At 37.2% G+C, this 23,046-nt stretch overlaps 1 protein-coding gene across 9 annotated transcripts in view; it reads right to left on the minus strand.

Moving 5' to 3' along the window:
- Window positions 1–23,046, minus strand: part of SPAG16 (sperm associated antigen 16) — a 381,268-nt gene that overhangs the window by 313,795 nt on the left and 44,427 nt on the right. For all 9 annotated transcript variants that reach the window (XM_069021764.1, XM_069021765.1, XM_069021767.1 and 6 more), the window contains one exon: window positions 19,601–19,749. In XM_069021764.1, coding sequence (XP_068877865.1) covers window positions 19,601–19,749 — 149 coding nt within the window. The remainder of the gene's footprint in view (window positions 1–19,600; window positions 19,750–23,046) is intronic.

Raw genomic sequence — 23,046 nt, forward strand, 5'->3', positions numbered from 1 at the left:
TGCACATTATTTTACTATGTTAATCATGACCACAATTATTCTATAAGCATCTGAAATGTAAGGAAAGGAAGTTGAAAGCAATAGCAGGAGAGTGTAGTAAAACTTTTATTGCCTGCTCCATCTTGCTTGGCTTGCTAATAAAAATCCATAAAACTCGGCTACAAAGGTTGTGGCCACATAACTCCTCCTTATTCAGTTTATAACCCTGACAGTTTTTCCTTTTTTAATAAAATAAACATGAAGATAATATGTAATAGGTAGTAAAAGCCTGATTAATTAAAAAAGTAATGGTAAAACTGTTCTGTCTTCAAACTCAGGGCTAGTGTAGCTCCTCAGACAGTTTGTGAACTGGTGCTAACAGTAAATTTGCACTTGAAATTGCTCCTGACAATGTCAGTTTTAAGGCTCTCCCACATCAAGTCAAGCCATTGCCTATGCAATAAAAAAATAGAAAGCTCTACTACTCGATATCTAACTGTGCCACAGACACTTAATCACTTTTGGACAAGAGCTCTCATTAGCACTCATGGATAAATACACTGCAATTATTTCCTACTATCAAAAGGATAAACTTAAAGCTGCTGCACTTCACTAGTTTTGTTTCTTTTACTGCAGCTGTTAAAACCAGATTTGATTAGCCAGATATGATTAATAATCAGAGAGGTTTGAAAAAGTAAGAGGAAGATAACAATTATAGAAAGATTCATCACTGAAATGCAACAGCCTTCTTCCAGTTTACAGCACTAGGGCTTGTTTAACTTTATCACCACTATTTCAGAAAGTAACAGTATAAAATGAAAAAACTTACTCTATGCCAAGCATACTGCCCAACACTACAGAAATAAAAGTACTGCAATGTTTTAGCTTCTGCTAAAACTTTTAACACTTCCTCGCAATTGCCCAAGTAAATCACATTTCTCAGTTTAAAGCAACACAGCTGTGGCTGATGCTGTAAAGGATGAACACAACACTCCAGTGTGGGGACTGGAACATAATCTGTGCACTGGAGGCAGCTGCCCAGTGAGCTGCACGGCTGCCCAGAGGACTGAGAGCTTGGAGTCATAGGACAAGCCTGGAAGTATCCAAGGCCAGGCTGGATGGGTCTTGGGGCAACCTGGGATAGTGGAAGGTGTCCCTGCCCATGGCAGGGGGTAGAATGAGATGAGCTCTAAGATCCCTTCCAACCCAAACCATTCTGGGACTCTGTGACCAGAGAAACACAAAACAGCTCCTTGAGCCTTGCTCAAGACTGACCGTAGAACAAGGAGTAGGTTTAAGATGCTCTGCACTCACAGAGAGTGGAAGACAAATCCTTAAGCTTTATAAACATGAACAGGTAATTTCTCCAGAGAAGGAACAATCCTTAAAAAACCTCCCACATTCCTTGAGGACCTGTTCTATGTTCAAAAGGATATCTATGCTGTGCAGAAATACCCCATGCAGCCTTCTTCCAACACTTCTACCATCCCAGCTACATCATCACCATCAGTATTTTAACTCCTTCTTTTGATTACTCCTCTCTGTCACTGCAAATTGCATGACCAACAGTCTCTGAAGAGACAACAAGGTGAATGAAGAGTCACAGTAAATTATTCCAGAACATGAATGTACATTAATTCTGAGTGCTAAGTTCAGCTACAGTCTCAAGAAAGTGATATAATGATCATCCAACTTTTAATTTACTACTCCCTCACGGTGGGAATTGAGCTTAACATGTACAATTGAAATTAATTTCTTTATTTAAAATTATTACAACTCTAAGACACAAAGTCTATACTGGTACTGATATGCCCAGATTTTACATATCTACTTCTGGTTACCATTAACAGCAGTTATGAATATAAGTTTATCACATGTGAAAGAATAAATTCAGTATTATTTTACTGGTGGTAATTTCCAGTGTGTTGCCCTGATTCTTGTCATCATCTCATCACCCCATCATAACAACAGCACATGTTCCTGTTTGTTTTTCAAAACAGTATTATATGTCTCACAGATAATTAAACAATATGTTCATACAACAGAGATGTACACACAGCTATGTATATAACTTAATCTTGCATAAACAACTGCAAACACTGTTACAAAACTCAGCTTGATCATTTCCCAAGGAGAAGTAAAAGAACATCTAGGAACATGGTTAAATAAATTATCATGATATGAGGCATGCAATCGATTTTCATGGCTTTTTTCTAAGTCACAAATAACCAAATGCTATTCCCAAAGACGTTCCCTATCCCTTCCTTTAACAGGTTTATGTTTGAAAAGCAACTACATTTATGATCAATGTTAAAATAAACAACAGTGCAATAAAATATAGAAACCTCTTCCAATTATAATTTTATTTTGTAGATTTAAATTTTGATTATGGTGCAATTAAACGTCAGCAATATTTTAAGCTACAGCAGCACATTCTGCATATGCCACACAATTCATCACGTTAAAGAGGCAATGCTGATTAAATGACAGACATCAAGCTACTTCAGTTTTCTGACATACTCCAAAATATGTTGTGATATTGTCTTTTTTTATATATATTTTTTAATTTTCATAGCGATTAATATGAATTTCTCTACCACAGAAGTATCCTTCTGTAGAATCAACTAAAAAATCTAGATGCTTTCTTGATTTTCTCCAAGCAAACTTCAGTACAAGCAATACAAGACTATCCATTCACCTACAGATGTTCCAGAGGACAGCTCATCTGCATTCATTTTGATTTTATCCCTAGAATACGTACTGTGAAAGACTGTGGCAGAACTCTTTTTTTTTAATGATTTATTTTGACATGATCTCACCTGCACTTCTAACAAGAAAAAAGTATCTGCTCCCAAAGGCTCTCCCTACCATTAGTAATATCCAAACATAGATGCTAGAGGTGCAAGTTCTGTATTTTGCCATTCTTTCATTAACTTCCCAAATATTAACAAACAAGTTTTGTTTTTCCTCAAATTACTATTCTGCTTCTCAGGCACTGTCAGAAAGCTCAGAAACTGTGTGTACATTCTCAGTAGCCTGGATACACTTAATTTCTGCCAAGGCCAAAGCACCCGCTGTAATCATCTCAATAACTGTTATAAGGCACACAGGGTTTACAGAGGTCCATACATCACTACAATGAACTGGTAAACACATTCAGCAGCCATTAGTTATTGATTTATTTGCAATTATGCGTTACAGTTGCCATCCACGTTCCTCCCCCTTGGCAGTTCATCATCCTGACTCCATTTCAGGACAGCCAGTAACCATTATCCCAAGCTCCACATAATGAGAAATAATGAAAACAAAGCTGTAAGAGTACTCTGACATGCAGGTACAAAGCTCTCAGCTTGTCAATACTGCAGAGGAACTGATTCTTTATAATAAAGAGCTAATTAATTGATTACTGGACTTGTAAGCAATAAGTACTTTATCAAACAGTGATAGAGCTGGTGATCTATCACTGAATCACCATAAATATTTTCAGCACTGCAGGAAGTGGATACAACAGAATATGAAAGAGATACTGCCAGGCTGACTTCACAAACATGCCAGCAGTGAAACTGAAACTGCTAAAAAGTGCCTTAAGGTGTGAGGAAGTCAGTCTGCTCTAGATCCAGCAAGGCAGATTATGAAACCAGACCCAAAATTTCTGTAATTGTTTCTGGACCACATAAAACCCAGGCCTCTCCACATCCTTGAATTACATTTCTACTTTAGCTAGACACAACTTTAAAAAAATCCATTATTTAGAAATTGTCGGTTTTTGCAAGACTGAAGGATTGACTGTAACTGCCAGTGCATTTGTGAAATGCCTAACTACATTCTCTATTAAAAAGCAACTCTATTTCTAACCCAGAATGTCTTTAGATTCAATTTCCATCTACTAAATTCTATTCTGCTTCTATCTGCTAAGTAAACACTGCTATTAAGAGTACATTTTGTCCCCTTTGTCACAGGCAATGATGAAGAATGCCCTAAATAAGCCTGTTCCATCAAAGATTACCCTGCTCATTATAGGGGGGTTGAACTAAATGGCCTTTAAAGGTCCCTTCAAAGCCAAACTATTCTATGATTCTCTGAACTTTAAAAGTAATAGTAAAAAAGTATATTTTTACTTTTATTTCGTTTACCAAGTGATCCAGACTTCCCCTCCTCATTTTCCTGGTCTCTTCATGGAATAAAACCTCACCAGTGTGTCACTTGATAAATTTACCAGTAACTCTAAATCAAACACAAATCAGATTTTTGAGATTCTTTTTTTCCTCCAAGTCACATATAAAAACGCTGAATAGTTTATTATTAAAAAAAAAAAATCTCTGAATAATTTGATTATTCTCCATTTAAGGCTTCATGTCAGACTTGAACATATTAGTAACATTATTTACACTGATTTTGTACAATTCCACAACTGTATCTTCCACAATCATAGGATAATTTGCATTAATATTAGTACTAATTATATATAGTTTTCAGTTCTCCCTATTATTTTGTTTCTCCATTTCTTGAGTCATGTTTTACTTTTAAATACAGTCTTGAAAGTAACCACAGATTCCTGGCACAATCACGCTGAGACAATTTCTCACAACAGGAGACGAAAAAACAGAGTTAAGTTTATCACCACCTGACTCCCAAGTTACAAAACTGAAACACTGAGCTTTCAAGTGGGATAGCAGAAACTACAAGATTTTATTCAATTCTTGAAACCTAGTCCATGTACTCTCAATAGAACAGCAATTTGTTCATGTGGGTTAGGACATATGGCATGGGGACCTAAAATGAATTTTACTCTGAAAACCAGCATTTTTTTACCCAATTGATCTGTTCTTTTTCTGTATTCAAAATCATATATCCTTAGTAAGAAAGTAAGTAGTGGGTTTATTGCTTTTTTATTACCATTAGCCCCTCAAACCCACACAATTCTCAGATGGGGCTATTTTGTCTTTTTTTTGGTCTCTCTCCAAACCTGTTCATACACAGCAGTTCCCTGCTCCATCCTCTCTGGCCAAGTCAGAGGGAAATTCTGAAACCAATTCTCCCCAGCCGTCCATCCATGGACAGATTCAAGACAACTTGCAATTTCATTCTAAATTGAGGCACTTGGCCACTGCCATAACAGCTACAAAGCTTTTATTGGAGATGTCAAATTTCACTCACCAGTAGCTACAGCACAGGATGAGTGTGAAGAACATGCTTTATTAATTTTTAAGACTGCTATGTATCAATATTTCTATGTGGACTCACAGAGCGATGGGACAGTCAGGATGGAGACACAAGTGGGTAAAACCCCACAGCATTCATTGACCACAGTTTTGAGCCTGATGCTTGAAGAGACACCACCAGAAGTCTACAACAGAAAGGGACATAGCCCAACAACACCCCAAAAAAATTGACCATTTGTCTGATCACAGGCTGCACCCACCCATTCTAATTCATTACTAGAGATAACTCTGGATAAAAATTGTTTTAGGAAAACTAAAGACCATCTGGAGGTAAGAGGAATGAGATGCTAGTGGGAAGAAGCAGCCTTAGAAGCAAACACTCCAAGGAATTCTGCAGCAGACCACACAGGGCCTAGCAGCACACAAAATCAGTTGAAAGAAAAATCAAACAAGTAAATGGTGAGAAGAGGGCATGTCTCCCACCTTTTTAGGAAAGCACCCTTTCAATTTATTTTAACTATCCTTATATCTTAAATTATTACTTTTGTTTCCTCCATCTAATCCTCTAGCAAAGGCTTTTTCTTTAACCTTCCCAATTCTTGAGAACCTACAGAGGCTCAAATCCTCCCTTGATCCCTGATTCCCTGCCCATACAATTATGGCTAAGTGCCCTTTGAATGTGCCTGAGCAGGGAGGACTCTCACTTATCCACTGCAATAACACACACAGAAATGTAATTAATTCTAAATCTGAATTTCACTCCAACTTGTACTGCATGAAATAACCTATTTTAGTAAATGTCCAGCTCCTGCCTCATCTTCTTGGCACCCTTCTCTGTGACTTTAGTAAAAGCTTCAGGATAACAAGCCACCTTAACACATTTCTCTTTAGAGCAAACCCAAGTGGACAGGAGTAGGCAAATTACATTTCCCTTGTCAACGTTCTCCCTGTATGAGAAATCCTATCATTCTTCGCTTATTTCACAACACACAAATTCCACTACCCCTTTCCACTCACAAATTAACTTGCCTTTTTTCCCCTCTACTTTCTGTCCTCTAAAATTCTAAATCATCATCTTCTCTCCCCTTATTTATCATCTATAATCTGTATCATTGCCTCATTCTTTCTTTACTTGCAGTTCACAGTCACCTGAGATGTTCTTGCCAAACTTTCACTCTGACTTCCTTTCCAGCTTCCATGCATTCCTAGGTACTTATATGCTATGTGCAAAATTCTGTGGAACATAAGTATTCCAGTTATGCACAAAGAGACTAACCTGCACTGCCACCTTTCCCATTTTCAGTCCCACTCCCACTAACATGCATTTCAAAGTGTTCTGCCTCACCTGCAGTTCTTTCTTTTATCTTTCATTTCTACCCTCAGCTGTCACATCAACACCTCATTTGTTGTTCCTGTGCTTCTGCCTCCCCTCTGCAGGTATTGAAGGCAGTATTTGGCAAGAGTAAAACTGGAAAACCATCATCACATTTTCTACTCAAAGGAACTGCAGTTACTGAAAGTATTTAAAGTTGCTTTTAAACAATTACTTTCCTATGTGATCACAACCATTACTGCACATCAGATACAAGGCCTGTAATGTTTAAGCCATAAACTGCACCACTCCCTTTGTACTTGCCCTGAAGGAAATCCTAATAAAGTCTCCAACTTCCAGTTCCTAACTAAAATTCAGTAATACTCTGCCTGCAGACCAGGCTGAGAATTTGACTGGAATTACACTGGCAATTTCTCAGATATTAAAGATCTTTTTTTTTTTTGTGCTATGGAAGAAAACAGAGGGCGCATTCATGACTTCAGTTCAACTACATAAACTAATGCTCCCAAACACATCAGACATCATTCCTCTCAATTTCTATTATTCCCACAATTAAAGGCAAACATCTCTTTTCAGGAGTGGAAAAAAACTTACATTTAATATACACCGGGTAATTCATTTCAAAAAAGGGATTATGGCATCTCTGACCATTCTCTCAGGATTATATTCTGACCAATAGCTCCTTAAAACTATTTTATTTACTCAGAACAAAAACATTTAAAATAAAACACATTTTAAAATTAAGAAACCTCTTATAAAAATACCTATTCTACATTCAATTACTAACACACCATCCAGAAAGACTATCAAGACTAAAATTCTTCTAGTTCTTTCCCTGGTACCAAGTCTTAACACTGAAAGTCAGACATGTTACTGCACTGAGGGGAACCTATAGTGAAATGCAAGGAGTTTGATGCCTCTTTTGAGTCAGAAACTATTAAAATATATATATATATATATATATATATATATATATATATATATATAAATGTTGCAAGAGCATAATTAATAGAGGTTGCTTAATCACATTTGAAAAGTGGGGTCCTAACTCTACATTTCTATGCTTAAATTAAGCTATGTTGGATTTTTTTCATCCAAGATATTACTGCTAATACAAACTCACACTATTTGTGTGTGCCTGCAACCTCAGGACTGCTTAGCCACATTTTTGGAGGCTTCTCTCAAACTGATGTATACAGTCTCTCCAAAAATTTCCTTTTCTAACTCAGAATCCGAAGAAAATGTAAAGAACAAAGCAAAAGATGCATTCCTATAATCACAGAAAATCAAAATCACTTGAAAATTTCAGGGTTTTTTCCTCTTAATTTAAGGATTAAAACATTTCAGTTGTAACACTGCACAAAGGATGTGGGGATGAAACGGCACAGATTGACCTGGATATTTCCTGAGGGCTGGGGGGGGAAGAAACAACCACAAAGAGCAGACTTCAAAGTAACAGCTGAGAGCAGCAGTTCAAATTTCTACAGAAAACACACTGCATGGAAGGTCTAAATATATAACCAACTTTTTTGCACTGAAACCTACTGTATATATATATATATATTTACATATATATATGTATATGTATTTGCAGCTTGCATGCACACTTCAGCAGAAAGGTAAAATGCACCTATTCACAGAGCAGTAAGTATTTACCACAGCAGTAGAATTACAGCTTTCTCAAACCCAAACCCCGCAAACACAGCCTTACTGTATTTATTACCTGAGAAGGACTGGAGAAAACCCTTCAACACAATATTCAGAGGATAACTGTAGAAGAAACACAAAGTATGAAAGTCCTCTGTAGAGGCAGACAAATTCTGACCATTGTTCAATAAGCCTACATTACTGAACTTATTAATTCCTCTACAATTCCAGCAGCATTCTGTCTCAGATGTAGAAAGGCTGTGAGGATTCTGTAAGAATCATCACAAACTTGAAATTTCTCCCAGAAATTGTCATCTACTCTGGAGTGAATGGGAAAAGATTTCATGGAACATGCTGATCTAAGAGCCAGCAGATCCTGTGTCTCACACATGCTAATGCAGATCCAGCTGCCCCAGCTTCAGATGGCACTGAAGATGGATTTGAACCCATGGCCATCCTACCCACCTCATCATCCCAGAAGAAAACAAGTACCACCAGAAAAATGGATTCTCTTCTGCAAAGAATGAAAGGGGAAGGGAGAAAAGAAAATAGGGACAGGAAATTGGAACCTTGTCATTGGCAACAAGACATCAGATCTGTTTAACTGATTATTATGATACTAATTACCAGAGAAAATTAACCTTTACAGTGCAACAGTATGTAAGGATAGCTGACTCTAAACAGAAGCTTGCTATTTACGCTTAGAAAATTTATCAGACAATAATATCAACCCAATCTCATCGTATAAACCTTAAATTCTCAAAGGCATTTAAGGCATCTAATGTCCCTTCCAACTCAAACCACTCAATGATTCCATGACCTATTCCTACTAACTTCAATGACAGGGAACCTGGACACCTTTGCACAGCTTGAAATACTTATCACTGCTAAATGTATGGACCTATTTTGAGAAAAAAACCTGAAAGGTTAAAACCCCTTGGTAAATGGCCTTCAGGGATTGAGTGCACAGCTGTAAGAAGCCAATGCAGACTACAAGTACATCAACCTCTCACAGGCACAAATGCATGTAGCTAAAAATAATAGCCAAATTAGAGTTGATACTGACTCACCAGAAAGACATCACTAATAAAATCAAATCTCAGCTGCGCCATGACTGGAACAATCCAATGACATACTAAAGTGATGTGCAAATACATTTGGCTGCAAAGAGGGACAAAAAGGTTACCCTTTTCTTGTTTCCTCTCATTACCTTTGTTGCAATAATTTACTTCTGACAGGAAATTCACAATGAATCAATTCAATTAGTAAAAATATCTTTAAAAGTAAAAATCCAGGATTTGTAATGCCAGGAACAACACTGATGGCTCCAAATCTCTATTTTAAAAGCTTTCCTAATGTTTATAAATTATTTAAAAACCCAAACTTTCTATTACAAAGAAACAGAAAAGAACCACCTCAAAAGGTATAAAACGTGAGCCAGTCTGGAGCCTTGCAGAGTAGCTGACACAGCTGATAAGAACAGTCCCCTGCACAGGTGTTGGCATGTTCTGATTAAGCTCCCAGTCCCAGCCTTGGCACAGCCAGCCTCTTTTACTGCTACTGAGGCTCTCTACTCACACGCATTACCAGATGGTGGCTGGAAGCTTACTCGGTGTGTATCCTGACAAAAACAGAAATAAACTACACAGCTTGGAAAGAGCTCCTTGCTATGACTCCCAGACCAAAAATCAGTTAACTTAGCACCAAGGTTAACAATGTATGTGAGTGTATTAGCTTGTGCAGCTGTTTTTAAAAACAACAAATCAAGTATCAAATACAACACAGGACCTTTCCAATTATCCTTAAGTGTGCTCCAAATATTGTCAGCCTTCCCCCTCTCATTCTTTTTATAAACTGTGTAATAAGATACTTAATTAGTACATAATAGGCTGTCTTCCATTAAAACAGAACAAAACTCTATAAATAAACAATTATGCCAACAAAGCCCTGTCAGCTTCTCTTCATTGTTATTTCCCAAATTATTTTAGCCTGGATGGATTTTCAAGATCAAAGCAAGCCTGCACACACTGTTCTTCAAAGCTTTGGTGGCAGGCAGGAATTGGTCATGAACTATGAGTTTGCAAAACAGAACAGAACCTGGAGGGGCAGGATCAGAGCAAGGGAAGTTTAGTCAACAACAGAACAGGAGCAGTAGAATAAAGAGCTGCCAAAGCCTTCTAGCCTGAACTGAAGAGAGTATCTCTTTGCAATTACTATTGTTTGGACAAAACGAATTGCTCAACGAGTGACCGTACATCAAAAAATCTGGGTAAAATGTACTCAGAATGAGGATTCCTCTCCCAAAGGATTTTTTAAAAGTAAAGATTCCTCCTATTTCATCTCTATCTTAATTACTATTTTTCTCATTTGCATTATTGAAAAACCACGGACAATATCTTCCCATTAACCAACCCTGTGATCTATGTCAAAACATATAATTGGGGTATTCTCTCTAAGTATTACATTACCATGGCTGTGTGCTGCTCTTTGATTATTTATCTGCTGCATTCAAGCCAGGGCATGTACATCTTATAGCACAGAACAATTTCTACACCAAGTGTGAAGGAGGCCTGCCAATTCCTCTGCTACTGCTAACATCCTTTCCAGACTAAGATGTCACAACTACATGCATTGTTCCTACATTACCTACAAAAGTTAAGTAATCTAAACAGACTGTTTAAAAAATTATAATTATTATGCACCAGAAGTGTGGAAATACAGTGTAGATATTTTCACATTAACAAGTACCACTGGTAAACTAAATTTTTTTAATGACTAAATATTTTTAAAATACTATGAACTGTGATTTTGCATAGTGATTTTTTTCTTATCTCTTTTTTTTTGTGGGAATGAACTCTTCAGAGATTTACATCACAGCAAATCTCAGTTTTTGCTGAACTGCTTCAAGAGAACAATTTCTTCGCAGGTGCTACAGAAACATGGGGAAGGTTTTTTCTCTACCACGAGTGAAGCATTCCTGCAAAAATAGAAACGGCTTCAGATTTCTAGTAAATTATGAATGGCTGATTGGCTGATCTGCTTTGGTTAATTTAAGGTATATAGCACATTTTCTGAACTATATATACACGGTAAAAACTTGGAAACAATAAATAGAGAACTGTGGTGTAAAACATACAAAAGAAATGCAAACTGAAACTGTCCACTGAGTATCTGGTGCTCTGCTGTCACTTCAGCATGGTCTAGCCTTTGTTCTAAGTAACAGAATTCTCTAACTAGGCTTTCAAACTCATGTGTTCAAATTTTGTAATTCAGCACCTTAGCTGAAAGGATTTAGAGAATTTACAAAGAGAGCAGAAGTAGGAAAGAGAAGGGGAGCTGCCAGGGAGGAGAGAGGACTTTGGAAACAGGAAAAAAAGCACTCTTTTAAATGAGCTGTGAAAACACTTGACTCATTCTGTTTTCAGCCCCCAAAACCAACCTTGGAGATCACGGCCAAACTCCACAGTAAGATATTCAACTGCACTATGAAAAGATTCCTAATGTGTCCACAAAATTGTTTAGCAGTTGTGCTTTACAAAGTGGTTGCATGTAGTGGAAACAAATTGAGTTGCCTTCATTATCTGAGCATCACATGAATTATTTCTGTTCTTCTGGTGTAAAACCCCACCTGTACAGACATTCCAGGCTGGGTTCCAGCAGAAATCTGCCCAGCCTCAGCCTCCCTGCTGACAGAGGTTGCACTTCGCTTACTGCATGTAAGAGCAGGTAAGATCAACTAATCCATGATTACACAACAACTAGTTTTAATCATGATCAAACCTGTCAGGCCTAGATTCAAACTGGAAATCCAATTACAAAAAGACCTGTGACCCATTAACATCATCCTCATGGTATGTGACACTCCAATGAAACAGTGTCACATTTTCTGGAGGAAATGCTCTGATTATTAATTCATAAATTGTTTGGAGTAAAGGACTTAGTATTTTATTTCATTTCCTTGTATTCAAACAGAAACAATTAAGATTTTACTTTCTACTCCCAGAAGTGCTGTTTGAATATACAAGACAAACAACCCTGAACACTGTGAGCAGTGCCAGAGCTCTCAGGGTATGTTAGAGATTTGTTACCATGAAAACTAAACGCTAATGTTGAATTTCATTTTCCTTAAAGTGATGTTGACATATGCAAAGGCTTTGTTTAAATATTGGAAAAAAAGATTGAAACACCAAAATCCATAACTTACTACAGAATAGTTAATTTAAAATATAAATACCACAGTCAGCACCTGAGCCTCTCCCTCCAGATTTCAGGGGTCTAAGCACTTATTTCATATTTCAATAACATTTCACTAATTTGAAAGAGATCTAGTTTTATCCATGAATAACTTTAGCTGAACTACATTAAAATGGAAAAAAAAACAAAACAAAAAACCCAATTAGTATTAAGTTTGGCCTTATTTAATCTACTTTTTTTGTGTAAGCATATCAAGCAGTAGTTCATATATTACCTTTTTAGCCACACCAAGCTAAGGTTAACCACCAAATTGTAGACTGCAAATACTTCTGGAAGAATACTCCTTTAAAAATAGTGGTGATTATTTACCCAGTTCAAATACAATTACCGTTCTGAATATTGTGAGTTGAAGTTGTGTATCAATTACAAGGAACACTTCTATGTGTCTTATCAATACCCAAAACCAACAAGCAGATCACTGATTTGTTGTATTGAAAACTAAAACTCAGTATACAGCGTTCCTAAATTAATACAAAAATCTTCCCAACTCTCGCATCATAAATTTTTCATTATGAAACAGACCTTGAAAAAAATAGAGGAATTATAATTGGAAATAGACTTCTGTGGAACTTTTTCCTCTCACACAAGAAAAAGCCCTTTGTAAAAACCACTGACATTTTTCAAGTGAAATGAAGTTTGCACCAATAACACTGTAACTAAGGTACCCAACACTCACTACTCATGCCTTGTGTAGTGCATTCTACTGCTAGTTAGTGCCTCTCCTTCCTTGAAAGAAATGGGGATCTTGGCAGAAGTTTAACATTCCAAAGAGCATTGGAATTGCACAGTTAGAGACATTGCATTGGCAGAATTCCCTTCGGGCGCTGTAAGCACCAAACATCTGTTCCTGAACAAACAAGCACAACTAAACCATTCTCCTCCTCTTCCCCCCACAACTCCCAAACGGCTTCCAAGAGAAATGTTAAGGTCTGTGACACTTTAATGAAAGGGAAAACAAAGTGTTAGTCGTGAGTTAATGAAATTGCTCAATCATGGTCTCAAAGGCCAACACTGCTGACGTGACCAACAGCTGTGCAAGCACCATCCCACCTCCTGCTGTGGCTGTTTTGTAGGGAGCCTCTGGTGCTCCTGGAAAGTTCTCTCTTAACTCAGGCAAAGTCAAATCCTATCCTGCAGCCCAACATGAACGAGGGTAAGCACTGCAGGAACTCTGAGGGATAAAGGAAACCCTCATGCACAACACAATTCCTAACTCTCTCCATTTGTCTGTCCCGAGGAAGACAGCAACAGCTATTTGTAAAAGCAAAGAAAGCCAAACATTTCAAAGCCTTTATGTCGTTTCTTTTATATCTATTACATCTTCTCTGCAAAGAGAACTCAAAGGTTTTTTCTTCAATTCAATACAGTTTCAGTACATCCCTCTTCCAGGAAATCAAAGCATTTGCATATAAAAACCAGTAATTTCATTATCAGCAGTTTTTGCAAGTGACTATAGCACGAGTGAGATTCATGGTCTCACTGAAGACAGCCTGTTACTCTAAAATCTGTCATTATTGACACTCAAATACAGAAAGAAATAGATGAATATGCAAAGCCTATGTACAATTAGAATTAGGATCAAATGCATCTTACTTCCCAACAGCTTTCTGCATTGGTTCTCAGTCTTTGGGACCTGTTACTTTATTTTTCTCGGCAGCATGCATTGATTCAAAATAAGCCTTGTTCTTTAGCATAAAGAAAACCCTCTGGATGCTCTGTGAGGTAATTTTGTGAAGTACCAATGGCTTTAAGAATCAATCTACTACTAAAAATGCAAGGCATTGCATGTCTCGATTCAACAAAGCTGCAAACGTAGATGGACAATTATATAATAAGTTGTCTTTTATAATCTGGTCTTGCAACTGCAGGAATATTTCCTCTACAGCTTTATTTGTAGCTAACATTCTTAAGCATTTTCTCATTTCCTTCATGTAGACCTGAAATCTTTAAACATGTTTGAGAAAATCCTAAAACTAAAGCCATCATCACGTTATCTATTACATTACAGAATATAATAGACAAGTTTTTTAAAAAACATGAATTTCACCTAAAAAGCAGCTTTTTCTTTTTACCATTTCCAAGTCCATAGCAAAAGCGTTTTTTAAAAAATACAGAATTGCCTAACAAAAAATGTAATTCTTTTAAATTGAATTCCATCAAAACCAACTAAAGGACACATTTTAGATTACACACAGTTAATCTTGGATCATACTCTTAACATTGGAGTCACAGAACATTAATCCTGTAAGTAAAAGGAAAGAAGCATCATATTCTAAGGATATACATTTTCTTTGCTGCTTAACACCCACTGTACTCTCAATGATTCTTATTGAATTTGTACTTTATTACTACTTGTTCTAAGAAGTTGTTTTGTAATTTGGGATTTGCTTTTGGTTTTATTTCTGGGGTTTTTTAACAGAATTCTTTTCTATTTTAAGGATGCATGCTGTCTCCCCTTAGGGTTCTTTTCTGTAGACTACCCAATTTCACTTTTCACCTTTTCTTTGACAGTTTCATAGACTTCTAATCATTCTTACTGCTCTGGTGTAGATGCTCCACTTGTCTCCTGAAGAGCTGTGATCAGACTGCACACAAAACCACAGCCAAAGCCACATGCCATGTGAAATTAGCAAGAGGAATATTCCACGTGGTCCAGGCCATATTCCTGGTTTACACTGCAGCACAATGTTCAGCTATTCCACCATATTATGCGGTTTTCAACTCATGTTAAGCTTGTTTTACACAACATACCCTAGGGCCTAGTCTAATTAAAAGCCAATGATCAACTCTTTCTAATCTTTTTGATCTCTATTTTTTCATTGGATCATTTTTTAAAGGTAGAGTTTTGTACCTCTTCTTACATTGTCTGTTATTTTTTTTAGATCAATTCTCCAATAGGTCAGGTTTGGAATTCCACTCCTGTCCTCAGCTGCACTTGCTGTTCCAGCCCCACCAAACCCAGGCCACTTGGTCTGCAAGTTCTGTCAGCTTATTTTCTGTTCTATTTTCCAGATCATTAAGGACAATACATCACTGCAAAAAAGCCTCTTCAGTATATCTGCATGCTCCCACTCTATTTTCCATTAATTTAGAAAAAATTATGTCAGGCCAAATTTCCACAGTTGTTCACGGGAATTAATCTGTGAGACAGTATCCAAAGCCTTTTTAAAATCTAAGTGCACTTGCATCTTATCCATGGTACCTCCTATCCTTCCATGGATGCAATACAGACTGGATTGAAACATTTTTCCTTGCAAATCCATTTTCCCAGTTACTTCTTTCCCTGGTTTCTTGCAGATATCAAGTAAAATTTCAGTTATACACTGCCATCTTCCTTAGGAATGTAAGTTATACTGTCTAGTCTATGATTTCTTGGCCTATATTTTTTATCTCATTTGAAACACAGACATTGTATTTTCCTTTCTCTAGGCTGCAGTCTTATATTTGGGTAACTTGTATTAATTTTCTTAGCTCAGTGTCTGGAGTTTTATTGTCCCAGGGAAGGACTGTAGAAATAAGCATTCCCAGTATTATCTGTCAGTCACCCACTCTCTTCTGAATATCAAATCAGTGCTTTCTTACCCACATTATTACAAACACAAAGTGATTGTCTGTTTCATTTATGACCCCTCCTAACTACTTTGGGGCCATCTTTCCAATTCTGTCCCCAATACACCTGTGCTAATTTATATTCAAACTCAATAATCTGATTAAGTAATCACTTGGTCTCATCTTCCCTTCTGCTTGAAAGCACAGAAACAGCAGTTCTTGTAAATTTTGTACTCTTTTTTCCATAGAACTGAGGAGAAACCTCAGTGTAATACATGTACCCATGTGATACTTCAACCCAAAGTCTTATTAATTACAAAAGCCATATCTGTATGATCACTGGATTTTACTTCTCTATTTTTAATATACACAATGGCCATAATTGCAAAATCTGTTCCACAGAAACAGATAATTCCTCAACTCCAGAAATGTCCAACACACCTTTAGATAAAGTTTTACACCAAGTAAAACTGCAGAAATTTAAATTGGGTTGTAATATATGTAGAAATCTAATTTAGTGAACATAAAGAAGCTGCAATTGTCCTGCTAATAACTTATAAAAGCAATCAAACATAGAATGTATTCTGAAAGGAACCTGAGAGAATAAAAATAGGAAAGTTTTCAAGAGGATAATGAAATTCACATTATCAAAGGTTCTCTACAATTTTAATGACCTGTGAGTGCATTTTAATTAATTTAAATGTTTAAAATAGTACTCTATGCACATTCTTAATCTAGGACTATTTATGCTATTGATACTGGCTTATTAAGGGCCAGATATGTAAATAGTTTAGACTAATTGTCTGTTACTACAACTTGAGTCTCATAACAAAGATTGTAAAATCAGGATAATGCATTCTCTTAGAACAAAAATCCAGTTGCTTTCTCACTCACTGTTTCAGTGATAAACTTCACATCAAAGGAACCCTGTGTTTTAAATTATGTGTCAGCTTTTACAGGATATTGCAATAACACAATATATGTCTGTCCTTGAAGTAAATGTTCTAGCTCAACTATGAATCATATTTGCATCCACTTAAAACCACAGGCATTTGTTAGATCACTATTTAGCTACCAGACACAGAAGAGATGTTAAATCATTTCCATCTCCATAGTTCACTGCTATGTAACAGTACAGTTAATACAAACATTTATAATTTTATCTCAAGGATACAATCTCATGACAATATAGTGGCTTTTTACTGAATGAGATATAATCCAAATGCCTGAACTTTTGAATTGCATAATGCGTTCACTCTGAACTTTTGTAAGCTTTAAATGTTCATTTACATTTGCTGAAACAGGCTTGACAATACTAACAGTGAATTTTACCTAGATTTTTCGTATCTTCTGTTCTCTTTTTCTCTATTTTGTTGTAAATGCACATGCAAATACAGGATTTTAATTACATTTATTTCTTCTATATATTCCTCCCCTGAACTCCATGGAACTGACCAAATTCATGCTCTAACTCCTACTTCCTTTGTGGTATAAAGAGAATTTAAATGAATCATAATCTCAGTAAGTATAAATTAATTTTACCCTTCCCAATAAAACATTTAAAGTATTATTTTCATTATTGTAAAGGAGAACAAGACTGACTCATGGAACGCTTTTCGGTAGATGTTCATGTTCACTCATGTTGAATCACTGTAAGAAAGAATGTAAGTCACACAACACACAGCAGAACTTAAAAGATCTTTTGATATAGGTCAGAGGAGATGAGACACCACACAAGCTTGACTCCAAGTATCACAGAAATCGACCTAAGGAAGAAGGCAAGGCTCTCATTTATACCTCATCCTTTTGATGGAAACAAACACTTAGACACCTAAACACTTGAATAAGAACACAGTATTTTAATTAAATACTTTGGATTAGAACTGTAGTTCAGTAAGTGTGCACTACAGGACAGAGCTCTGCCTCTTCTGTTTTAAAGAATTTTAACTCACCTCTTTGCACTCTACACATTCATCATTCCCTCTGCCTTTTATTTCTAACATCCTAAGCAGTAATTCACATGCACTATCCAAGCTGGAATCCTTTATTAGGGGAAAGGAAATATTTAGAAATAATGGATCCAGGAAATGTGAAGTGAAAAAGAACTATAGCATCTCTTCCAACAATGGAACTAATCTCACACCTACAGTTTTAGATTATTGCTCAGCCATGGAAAATTCTAGTACATTCAAACACACTCATATTTTCTGATGCCTTATTTCTGGAACTAATCCAGTTTCTAATTAATTGATTAAGTAAAGACATCAGGGCCTCTGGTGGGACTCATTTGGGAAACATAAGATCTGTAGAAACACAGATGCTTGCCAGAACCAGTCAACTAACTGTGCTCATGAATTTCAAAGAACAGGAGCCAGACAGGCCCACTAACTGTGCAGAGTTTATATTCTGGGGGTGAAGCATAACTCTACTGAAGTTTTCCATAAAAATCTTGATGACTTCAGTAGAAACAGAAACACAAAAATGATTGCTTCTTGGATTATGGAATTTTATCTGTTCACAAGTCAAAATGAAGAGAGGAGATACCTGTGAGAGTCTAGCATGGAAGTTTTTAACCACTGAATGAAAAACAGGGGAAGTGGAGGTGGACCGACTGGCACGTGCCTCAGGTACTAACAGGTGTGAGGACAGAAAGGAGGAGTATTTGCTGTATATGGTGATAAATGTTTCAGTAAGCAATAGAAGAGATACAGACAGGTATAGATATAGATTAGATATAGATATAGAGGGCTTAGGAGCAGAAAAAAGAATGAAAACAGAACTAAAATGGTATGTTTGTCTGTGGAGAGGTGAACTGCCAAAGTCAAACAGAAGAAATGCTCTTGCAAAGCCAGGCAGAAACCTACAAAAAGTTAATTAACATGGATATATTATTGTGGGGACAGGGAGAAGAAAGACTGAGGCCACTTTTGACTATATCATCATCAAATAAAGCTTTTTCCTTCTCAAAAAACACAGTTTAAACTCTAACTGTAGTTCTCAAACAAAAATAGACCAGTGTAACAGTTTTAGGAGCTTATGAAATTTTATATATTACAATGTTTACTCTGATTTGGAAAAACAAAGAGCATTGTTATGTAGTCCCAAAATGCAACCTCAATAAATAAAATAATTGGAATAAAGTAAACATTCTTTTTCATAATTAAAAAAAACCTCAATAATTGATTTTGATTTTTCGCAACCTCCAAACTGAAGCAGTAACACACCTCTCGTATACTCAGGTTCAGAAGCTCTGACTATTACAAAATTACCATTTTTTTTCCCCTTAGTCTTGCATATGTTTTCCCTCTTAGACCCAGCTGGAACAGTCTGAAATGCTGGGAAAGTTTGTAAGCATTATGGAACAGATCAGGATTTCTCAAGTTACAAAAGAAACACAACAGAGCAAGAAGCAATTACAGCCAGTGCTCCTCCTCTGCTAGGTGATTACACTGGATTCTCAAAAAGTAGACTGCTAGCTTCAATTAATCAGAGTTCCTGTAATTCCCTGAAAATTTAATTGCAATAGAAACTCGTATTAAAAATAAAAATCTTGTTACCTACCTGTCCTATTTACTTCAACTAAGCAGGATGTCTTTTAATCCCATTGGACAGGTGTCTTTCACCACAGCTTAGTATAAAGAGGATTGATACTGTACAGCTGGAAAGAGCACTTTACCTTTAGATCTCTCTTGCCCTTTTTCTCCACATCTTCGGCTGGATCACATGAAGAGCTTGCAACAACAAGGAACTTTTGCTGCCTGGCTTCCCGAAGAGCTTTCTGGGTGGGACCTTCAAACCCTTTCTTCCTTGTACAATCATGGCCTACTTTAAAATAAAACCAACAAAAATACCATCAGAACACTTTTTATTTACTCTTCTGGAAGCTATCTCCTTACTTAACATTAGCCAGACATGTGAAATTCTCCAAGAAACACCACTTTAATTAAAAAGATATTCAGGTTACTGTGCCATCCATAAAAAGTATTCCAGGGCTACATGTATCTCTGCTCCACGAATAATTTCATCTTATCTAAAAGGCACCCTAGACCTGGCCCCAAAAATGCAATAGTCTTGCAGTACAGGGAGAGTCACAGGGAAATGGATGCATTCTTTTGCATCCCTCAGAGCCAGAGGAAACATCAGCTCACTCCATCCTAACCAGTATCCACCACCAATGCAATATTCTGATTTAAAGCCCACAATCCTTTTGTTTCCCTGCACTTTCTGCCAACCCACCTTTCAAACAAGGAATTACTGATAAATAGGTAACTCAGCAAAGAAATCCTAAGCAGGTAACACAGCTTTAAACCATCAAAGGTTGAAAGGAATAGGAGAAGAAGTACAGCACACATGGACTGTAGCACAATGCATCTGCCATGACCTGGAAGAAAGGACACTGCTCTCTGACAGCCTTTGCACTGGCAGCTTACACAAATCCAAACACAGTCCTTTGTGATCCCTGTATCTTGTTGCAGTGCTCTGTTGGATGTACATGGGTCTGCATGAAAAACAAAGTAATACTGATTTCCAACAGGATTTGGGCACTTACATCCCTCCAGTTCTTTGAAAAAAAATCTCTGATCAAAAAAAACATTATACAGCTAAAATCCAGACTGAAACAAATGTACTTCACATTACCCACTGCTAAATGATTGCTCTTATAAAATGGTTTTATTAAGACCTTTACACCAAAATGCAAACCTGATTACTTAAAGCAGGGGAAAAGCCCCAAATACTCCCTCTACTCTTGAGACAAAAAAAGTCAGATCAAGCAAACACAAAACCTTCCTGCATACCCAGTCTGAGTACAACTGGAACTGGTGGAAAGAACTGTGCCTGGATTAAAAATACTCACAATTTTAAAAATTGAAGCTACTGTCACAGATATCCTGAATAACAACTTTCTCTGAGGAACAGCAAGCAGCAAAATTGGTTTATATGCCTAACACCTTTACTCACTCAGTAACTGTTATCCACTAGCATGTTGCTCACAGAGCATTTGGTTTGTTGGTCCTTTTGAGATACACATACCTGTTAAGCAACAGTGTTATGACAGTTCCAGAGCTTTAAGTCAGCAACTATTAAAAAAGGAAAGAACGAGTTCCAAAGAACTGTTGCACTGAGATGTCAACAGCTTAGGTTTAAAGATTTGCCATTCTGACTGCATTGCACATGGAATGGGCACAACCAGACTCAGGTACTTCAACTGGTGCATTTTAAATTTCTTTCTGCATGACCTTCTAACTGCAGTCGCATCAGATCAAGGAAAGGAAAAGCACAGTTAACAGTCTTAGCAATGAGTTAATTCAACCATGAGTAAAGAAACTCATTAAGTTCAACTTTTGAATATAATTGGGTAATAAATAAATAGCTGTTGTTTTTAGAAAATACAAGAAGAGTACTGAGCAAGGAGCAGTTTTATAATGTGTTTAGAGCCAGCTGCTATAGCACTGTTCGCTTAGGTTTATAAGCAAGCCACAATCAACACTGCTTAATTCCTGCAGGCAAAAGGGGTCTTTTTTCAGAGCACCACTTAACACTGTGTTTTGATCCATAAGGAAGAGAGCAAGCATTGTGAATATACACCAATCCCCTAAATAAAATATCAGCTCTCTCTCTTTGATAATTAGGTTCCTCTATGTATGATCTTGCTACCATATCAGGAAGGACCAGATTTAAAACACAACCAGTTTTTCAAGTAATCTCCTTAAAAAAAAAAATCCATTACTTTTTAAAAAGCAATCTGAACTCAAAACACAATAATTTTTCAGAGATTATTTCTGAGTGGGCATCAGAGAGAGAGAACCAGCCCACAGTATGACCAAGTCCTAACAATAATTGCTAATTAGTTCTCAAACAAATTTTTTCCTCTCCAACTACTACATGTCCTTCATATCAATTTGAAACAAGCAGGGCAAGAATTAGGAAATAAAAACTTAGGTTTCTTTAGGTGTCTTAAAAATTATTAGAAGCTCTTCTCTTGAAGGATTTCTGTACAAAGCTGAACAGCAGCCTGACAGTGAGACAGCAAAAAACTGCTAGTAAATAAATTACACACTCTGTATTCTGGATGCTATCTTCAATTGTTTGAAATGCAGCAGGCTGAAAGCTCCTACATCAAATGCCTGAGTAATAAAGTCCAGAATAGTTGCCCTAAAATTAACATTAAGTACCGTTAGTTTTTTCTACCTAGCTGCCAGATACAAATTTACAATGCAAACTCATGGTGAATACGAAGAGGTTCCCCTTTGTTCTTTATTGTGCACTCTATGACTCAAAAAACAGCAACCCCAAACTAAAACCAAACCCACGATCACTGAATGGTTTGGGTTGCAAGGTGCCTTAAAGCCCATGCAGTTCCACCCCCCTGCCATGAACAGGGACACCTTCCACTATCCCAGGTTGCTCCAAGCCTCATCCAACCTGGCCTTGGACACTTCCAGGGATGGGGCAGCCACAGCTGCTCTGGGCACCCTGTGCCAGGGCCTCAGGACCCTCACAGGGAAGAATTTCCTTCTAGTGTCTAATTTAAACCTTCTCTCTCTCAGCTTAAAGCCATTCCCCCTTGTCCTGTCACTACATGCCCTTGTAAAAAGTTCCCCTCCCACTTTCTTGAAGTGGATGATGTGCAGAACCTCACAGTTCAGCAAATCCAAAACTAATTAAAAGCCACTCTCAGTGCCCTCTATCCAAGCCAGCATTCCAGGTGTTCCACGGTCAAGTCAGGCTGTGGGACAAATGCAGCCTCAGGAGCAGTGAAGGGCAATGCCCTGCTGCTGGGTAGAGCCCTTCTCCTTCCTTCAGGCTCTGCACTGCAGTGAAAGCAGACACCTGGCCAGGAGAGGCAGCTCAGCTTGGCCAAGGATCACTTCCCACTCTGGCTGTGCATTGTCCTCTAACTCAAAAATCCCAATGCACAGAAGTCAGCCCAGAAGACTGAGAAGTGCAGCTGGAAGTCTCCTTATAGCCCAGATTTCCAACTCCAACAACACTGGTTCCTTCCAAACTAAAAATCTGAATTTTGAGAATAATGAAGCAAACATTTCTCCAGTATCCATGCACTGCTTGTTTCTCAGGGCTGTACTCATACTCTCAGGAATGAGAAATCAAGAGGGAACAGAA

Source organism: Aphelocoma coerulescens, chromosome 7 (assembly GCF_041296385.1).
Source record: "Aphelocoma coerulescens isolate FSJ_1873_10779 chromosome 7, UR_Acoe_1.0, whole genome shotgun sequence".
Classification (NCBI taxonomy): domain Eukaryota; kingdom Metazoa; phylum Chordata; class Aves; order Passeriformes; family Corvidae; genus Aphelocoma; species Aphelocoma coerulescens.